The sequence below is a fragment of the Colobus angolensis genome, unplaced genomic scaffold (assembly GCF_000951035.1).
Source record: "Colobus angolensis palliatus isolate OR3802 unplaced genomic scaffold, Cang.pa_1.0 Scaffold14, whole genome shotgun sequence".
In the NCBI taxonomy this organism is placed as follows: Eukaryota; Metazoa; Chordata; class Mammalia; order Primates; family Cercopithecidae; genus Colobus; species Colobus angolensis.
In genome coordinates, this window is record NW_012114488.1 from 22,477,167 (window position 1) to 22,485,193 (window position 8,027).

At 42.4% G+C, this 8,027-nt stretch overlaps 1 protein-coding gene across 1 annotated transcript; it reads right to left on the reverse strand.

Annotated features, from left to right (window-relative positions):
* Positions 1-701: 701 nt before the first annotated feature.
* Positions 702-4,853, reverse strand: FAM162B (family with sequence similarity 162, member B). The gene is given in 5 exon segments (XM_011935097.1): positions 702-843; positions 4,082-4,190; positions 4,342-4,604; positions 4,606-4,634; positions 4,764-4,853. Coding segments are annotated over 5 exon segments (633 nt in total).
* Positions 4,854-8,027: the final 3,174 nt, after the last annotated feature.

Here is an 8,027-nt window from a genome sequence, read left to right on the forward strand (position 1 = left end):
GTTGTTAGAGTGCTTAAAACTGAAGAAGCAAATACTCTTAAGGATGTGTTAGAAATGTCAAAATACCTGTGGGGCTGCTCTTTGTGGTAAAATGTGACCAGTAGATGGAAGGATTTTGGGAGGCAGAAAACAAAATTAGAGGGTAGTCAGCTCTTAATTTCTCTCTAGAGGTATTAAACAGAAACCATACATTGGGAATGGCAAGGAAAGGGCTGACATACAGGATCCAGACAAACTAGATGACCTTGGCAATCACTTCCAACCTTTGCATTTCTAACTAGTTCATATCTCTGTGCAACAGCTAATTGAGTTCTTGATTTAATGAATGACCTAGTCTGGATAACCTTCAACGACAAAGTTCTCCGTCTTCTGCAGATTTTAAACAGGGAGTAAATTGTCTTGTTTTTGTTTTTAAGTTGAAACAAGCATTTGTCCCTCCCAGCCATATAGTGTTGATTTGTTGACTCAAATTTCCATGAACGAATTTGTCTCCAGTATTTTATATATATATGACTTCAAGTCTCAAAGACAAAATTGTTCTTATATTAAAAGACAGCAGTAATCCTGAATCGAGAACAATGTCCATGACATTTCTTAAAATTCACCCTTTGGTCTAAGGAGGTACTCACCCTTTTGGTGAGATACTCTTTTAAGGAGGTACTTAAAAAGAGGTACTCACCCTTTTGGAGGTACTCACCCTTTTAACTGACTTGCCCTTTTAAGGAGGTACTCACCCTTTTGGCTGACACTATCACAGCAAAGCAGGCGATAATTGTGAGGCCAATCATTATGTAACAAGCTTTCACTCGAGCTTTGTTTCTTGCAGTGACTATCATTTCTGGCCTAAACGAAGATGTGTATTTTGTTAAATATGTAAAAGTAATATGGTTTTCTGACAGGCATGATCGATAATTTGCCTTGTAAACATTCCAAAAATATTCCCTGCATGCAAACTGCATTCGGTGACATTTTCATGTGAAAGACATTGAAATGCTCGCTGGTTATTTTTACCAATTTCAAATTAACAAGTATTTATTCAGATCTTCAACTAATGTTAGCCATTATGAAACCACTGTATAGAATATTAGTTTCTAATTCCGTAAAGTATAACCACTAAAGATGCTAACTTGCTCCGCATTGTTTCTATTCGCTAAGTTGGATAGAGGAAGAGTTAAAGCGTATGCTCTGCATTGTTTCTATTCGCTAAGTTGGATAGAGGAAGAGTTAATATTTAGCCTCTTTGTTAAGTAGGCTTTGTTTTCCATTTGAACAGTTTTTTTTTTTTAAACTCATTTTTATCACTTTGTTTTTTTCACTGGCCTCCCAGTCTCTTGTCCCTTCACATGCTACCCCAAAAAGACACTATTATCCAGTTCGTGAGAATGTCTATTAGAAAAATATTTCCTTCATGGCTTTTGCAATAATTTTTTTAAAAAAAGTTATCAAAATCACAATAATTTGCCAAGGAAAAGATAAAAGAGACCTTCATTTTCATGTTATTATTATTCTGAAATTTCATATACTTAAATTTTAGATATTCTTATTCATTCATAGTTTTATGCATGTTGTCCAAGATTTTAATAATACTACTTAAAAAGTAGTGATACAAAAGCCATCATGCCTGTGGGACTTTTACGTTGAAATAAACTTTAACAATTTTCAATAATATAAAGTGGCAGTTCATAAATATGCATAAAGAATTTCATGCATAAGAATATATTCATTGGCAGTCTTTCCTATCTATGTGAAGTTTAAATAGAGTGTAGTTACATTGAAAAAAAAAATCCAGAAAGACAAAGTTGCATTTTCTTTTAAAAATAGAAAACTTTTTAACTTTTCCACTGGTCGGAAGACTGTAGAAAACTCCTATGTAGCCTACTTTCTTTAGATTTTAGGCAGAATGATGTAAGTTTTAAGATGTTAGTTGCAAACAGTTCCAATTAGTGAGTATGGAGAAATTATTAGATTATATTTGCTGCTAACTTTCGTTCCAGATGGAACCTAGAAGCTCTGATCTTTTTTACCCAGTCATTTGGCTTTAATCTATTATAATAAATTAGTTTAGCACTGAGAAAAATAAGACAGAGTACAGTTATTATTAAACATAATTAGTGTATGATACAAAAATTATAGGTCACTTGTTCATTATATGTCCATTAAAAGGTAAAAGCTGTTTACATTGTAAGTGTGACACTTAGTTTAACAGGAATCTCTCTCTTAAATAGTAATGCTTAAAAAATTATAGAAAAATAACAAAATGAAAAATACTCAAATACTTTTTGTTTCCAATGCAAAACTGCAATGCTTTTTATAGGCATCTTGTTCTTAGTGAAGTGTTCCTGCTTATAATACAGCTTTTGACTATGATCTTGGGGAAATTAAATTATTTCTGTAAAATGAGTCTGTTCACACATACAGCTATGTTAAATGCAATACTGGGCATAGGTTTTCTCGACAAACAATATACAATAATGTTGGTTCTTTACACTCTTGATTACTCAGTTAGGCCACTAGAAATAACAATTCAAACCAATTGAGGGTGGTGGCTTATTTATTTTAATTATTTTTTACTGTTGTTTGGCATTTAATGTATTAAAATTTCAGGCATCAATTACAATTTGATAACCAGAGCTTATGATGATAAAGACTTTTGTGAGGCTAAGTTTTGCTTTCAGCTAAGTCTGTAGCTTGGAGTGTATAGATCTCGAGGAAGAGTAATCTTAGAAAGTGCCTCTGTAGTTGAATAAATACTGAAAACGGATTCAAATGCAATGTTATCTCAAATTCCATGTCCATTTCTCATTTAGTGACTTGCTCCAATAAAAGAACGAAAATGCTTCAGAATTCATTATTGAGTGTACATTTCCCGCCATGTTCTCCCACCCCACCCCCATCTATCTGAGATGTTTTGCTAACTAGTAAACTGCAATTGTTTATAAACAATAACATTGCAGGCACCATGTGAAAAACAGAAAAATAGGCCCAGTTTCCATTATCCATTTTAATAGGCATTTATTACATTGTACAAATACACAGAATCTCTAAAATCCTTCTTTCACGTTATGGCTTTAGTACTTTTTTTTTAAAGGTAGACTTAAAAAGTAGTAGATTGATTTTATTCTTAGTTTCTGTCCCTCTCTTTTTTACCCAACCCCTTGTAAAAATGCTGCAAAGGTTTTTGGGCTTGGCAGAAACAGAAGCTTTGGAAAGATTTTTTTACAGGTTACATTTACTTATTATTAGCATTTATTTTACAGGTTACATTACTCTAGAGGGGGAGTTATTAGCTTGAGTTTTTTTTTTTTTTTTTTTTTTTTTTTTAGTAGAGACGGGGTTTCACTGTGTTAGCCAGGATGGTCTCGATCTCCTAACCTCGTGATCCGCCCGTCTCGGCCTCCCAAAGTGCTGGGATTACAGACTTGAGCCACCGCGCCCGGCCAACTTGAGTTTTATCTTCTGTCTTGGTGGGTTTAGCATGCTGAAGAGGCCCATGGTGCTGACACTCCCGCGCGTTCCACCCTGAGTAAACCCGGAGCCCAGAGGGCTGCAGAAGCGCGTCCGCCAGGCATCTCCTGCCCCAGACGAGGAGGTCGTATGGATGCGGCTTTTTTTCCAGAGACCCTGCCCCGCCCCGCCGCCCCGCAAGCCAAGATCAGGGAACCCCTTCCTTGGGTGGGGTAGGGGGGCGCCCCCGGCCAAAGCCTGGATTGCCGTCTGGCGTCCCCGCAGCCATCCGGATGCTCGCGAGGACCGTGGCCTGTTTGGCACAAGAGCCCCACTGCCTCTCCCCGTTCGGGGCTTGCTGGGGACCGGCAATCTGGGCGATGCTGGAAATGTCCCCTGAGCCTCTCAGTTTTCACCCACCTTCTGCAAATCTCCCTGAAAGCTTAGTCGACTCTTGACACACCGCACTGGAGGCGGGGTGTGTGTGTAGGTAAACTCCGTGTGTGGTGGGTGCTATTGCTAAGTGTTGGCACTGCGGCCGCTTTCGCTTCTAGGTGGCCGCAGCCGGAAGGTGGGTGACCCCGCACCCTTGCGGCCGGGGAGCGACTCCCTTTCGCGCGGCGCTCGCCACACTTACGGGATCCGAGGCGGGATCTCCTCCATCGATTTGAAACGCCCGGTCCACAGCAGGATTTTCTTGTCGAACTGCGAAGGCCGGCGCTGCGCGGGAACTCGGTGCATCTCCCCTGCAGCGAAAGCAACCCAGATGGACGAGGCAACTGACCGACCGGCACGGAGCATCAGCGCGCGCTCAAACCCACTCCCGGGCCGGCCCCTCGCTGCTCTCCCGCAACCTCCCCGCTCTCCCAGGACCTCCGCGTCCGCGCCCTGGCTCACCGTGACCTTGGGGCCCGGAATTGCTGGGGGCCCCGCCGCTGGAGTAGCTGGGCAGACCCCGGGGCGGAAGAGCCTGTCCGGGCAGCCGCGTGGCTTCGAGAGACGCCCCGGCGCCGCAGCGGCCCGTTAGCCCGCGGCCGAGGCGCAGTAGGTTCCCGACCGCCCTGAGCATGCTGCCCGCTTGTCCCGCACCGCACCGGCACCTCGGGACCCGGCCACAGGCCTTCTCCCCGCAGCTCTCCTTGTCCCGCCCTGCAGCGCCCCGGAGAGCCTGGGAGGTGCAGCTGGAACCCCTGGCGCTCGCACGCTCAGTTCGCCGTCCCGGTCTCCGCCCCCGGCCGGCGACCCGGGATCAGGGCGTCAAGCCCCTAGGGGGCTGGTTCCTCAGGAAGTCAGCCTGCCTCCGTTTGAAACAGGCTCACCACCGCCTGAGACAGTGCGCGCAGCTCCTTCTGAATTCTTTGTATTGAGTAGACACGTGTTCCCGCTAGGCGTTTAGCCTTTGAGTCCATCGTTTGTTCCCCAGGAGAATAAATCTGAATCCTCTCCTCCAGGAAGAGACAGCAATCCTCCACGTGCAGGAAACTGAAGACATTTCCCAGTCAGTGTAAGGGCACTCCACGAACTTCCGGATGAGATTTCTTGAAGTTATAGCTCCTCACTTCATCGTCTCCCACCCCCATACCTTTTCTTTCCTATGGAAAACAACCTCAGTTCCTCCAACTGTCTTTCTCTATCTTCTCCTTTTCAGAGACAGCCCCTGGCTCTGTCACTCAGGCTGGAGTGCAGTGGCATGCTGATAGCTCACTGTAACCTCGAACTCCTGGACTCAAGTAGTCCTCCCGCCTTAGCCTCCAGAGTAGCTAGGGCTTTGGTCGTGCGCCACCAAGCTCCACTATTTTTTTTTTTTTTTAAGAGATAGGATCTCACTATGTTGCCCCGACTGTTCTCCAACTCCTGGTCTCAAGCTATCCGCTGGACTCTGCCTCCCAAAGCACCGGGATTACCGGCATGAGCCGCCATGCCAGCCTCCTACCTCTTCATCTCTTAACCCACAAACTCTCCACACTGTCTTCAATATGTGCCTTTCTTCTGTCACCTTCCACCATCTCCTCTACGCTACAAGGTAAAAGAATCTATTATTTTCAGGCATTGAATGGTAACAGGGATTCGGATTCAATGATGGGAGAGAAGCGTTGTACAAGCAATTTGCTGATCTTGTTCCACAGACAACAGACCTCCTGCCAAGTCAAAGTGCTCATCAGCCCAGCAACAGGCCCAGCGCACCCTCCTCTCCTGTCACTGCCTGTGAGGTTCCCTCCTTATCTAGACACTGCTTTACCCTTGTTGGATTTCTAGATATTTTTCTTCCTAACTAGACTGTCAGGCTCTTGAAGGCAATAACTTTTCTGTAACTGCCAGCCCAGTTTTTTTTTCTTTTTACATAACAGTGTTAAACAAAAAAGGAGGGGTTAATAGCTCTGTGAAGACATGCATTTAGAGGAGCGCTTGCAGACGGACCATGGGCTTTACCTTCACACCTAAGTTTAAATCCCAGATTTGTGACTTAAAAGTTGCACAATCGTGAGCAGTAAATCATTTAAGTTATAAGGCTTGGTCTCTTTTGTAAAACCAGAATTCCTATCTTTTAGATTTATTCATGCAATGACTACCAATAACCAACTATGTGCCGGCTACTTCTCAGAGCTGGGGATAGAGCAGTGATGACATCAGGTAAGGATGAAGAAAAATAAAACCAGGTGAAAAAAAATAAGCAGGAGGAGAGTGAGAAGATAATAGAAAGCATGGTTAGCAATGTCCCTCTAAATGTCCCTGGTGTGTAATAATACTTCAGAAAATAATGGTTTCTTTCCCTTCACATTGTTTAGTCCCAAAACACAAGGGTATTTTAACTTATGATATCTCCTCTGGGGAACTAGGAGCTCCTTGACCTTCAGGATTTGTTATTATATTCCCAAGATATAGCTGAAAACTTGGCACTTAGTAGATATTTAATAAGTATTTGTTAAATAAATGAATAGATGAATACAAGTCTTCAAAAACAGAATAGTCTGCACCTAGGCTAGTTTAAGAAAAGACGCAGCCAGGCACGGTGGCTCACGCCTGTAATCCCAGCACTTTGGGAGGCCGAGGCGGGAGGATCATGAGGTCAGGAGATCGAGACCATCCTGGCTAACATGGAAAAATCCCATCTCTACTGATAGAAAAATAAAACAAAATAAATAAAAATTAGCCTAGGCGTGGTGGCAGGTGCCTGTAGTCAGGCTACTTGGGAGGCTGAGGCAGGAGAATGGTGTGAACCGGGGAGGCAGAGCTTGCAGTGAGCCGAGATCACACCACTGCACTTCAGCCGGGGCTACTCCGTCTCAAAAAAGAAAAAAAAAAGAGACTGAGATGCTTGAGGACAATCTATGCCTTTTTAAGCTTCATATGTCCAGTGTATCATGTTCCTTACCACATGGCAGTCTCCAAATAAATATTTATAAAATTCAACTGAATGAATTCCTGCCTGAGAAAGTATGTTGCCATAGCTAATATTGCTCTTCCATTATTAAATGTATTTTTTTCTATTAGTATTTTATTTGTCTTCACATCATTGAGAGGGAGTATCCATAGAGCTAGAGAAAGCCACCTCTGAGAAACAACCAATTGTTAATAATTCACTAAGAAATATTAAACAAGGGAAATACGTTTATTTCCCTGGAGGGAATCAAATGTCATACATACACACAGGGTTTCTATTTCGAGCTTCTCCAGTATTGCAGAACTACAGGTCAACAGAATAAGCTCAAGTCATGAGAGAAAGAACAATTTGCTGTTCTCTGTCCCTGACAGAATTATAATATCACTATTTGGCAGTGGTCTTCATAAAATAAATTGCTTAAAGCTGCATTAGAGATTTTTTTCAGTTCTATAATTAGAACAAATTTAAAAATTTGAATAAACTTTAAATATAATAATACACTAATTCTATTCCTTTATTTCTTTTTCTAATGAGGACAGCACATTTTTATTTTATTTATTTTATTTTTCGAGACGGAGTTTCCCTCTGTTGCCCAGGCTGGAGTGCTGTGGTGTGATCTCGGCTCACTGCAACCTCTGCCTCCTGGGTTCAAGCGATTCTCCTGCTTCAGCCTACCACTAAATGGGATTACAGGCGCCTGCCACCACACCCAGCTGATTTTTGTCGTTTTTTAGTAGAGACGGGGTTTCACCATGTTGGCCAGGCTGGTCTCAAACTCCTGATCTCAGGTGATCTGCTTGCCTCTGCCTCCCAAAGTGCTGGGGTTACAGGCATGAGCCATCATGCCTAGCCAGCACATTTATTCACTAAACAAATATTGATTGAGTGCTTCCTATGTGCGGGATACTGCTTTATTCCTGAGGTTATAGCAGGTAACCAAACAAAAATCTCTGTCCATTACAGAGCTTATTAATCCTTGTGGTTTTAGTTTACTCACTCTGTTCTATATTATTTTTCATTTCAATGGTTCATGTAATTTGCAGTTTGTTTGAACATATGATTGTCAGTATTGTTCCTTCAAGCCTTGTTTTTGATTAGAATGGCTCACATGTTCATTTTCTATAGCTAATTTAGTTACTTCTTAAGACACACTGTTATAACTAGGACTAGATTTTAAATAAAGTAATTCCATAAACACTGG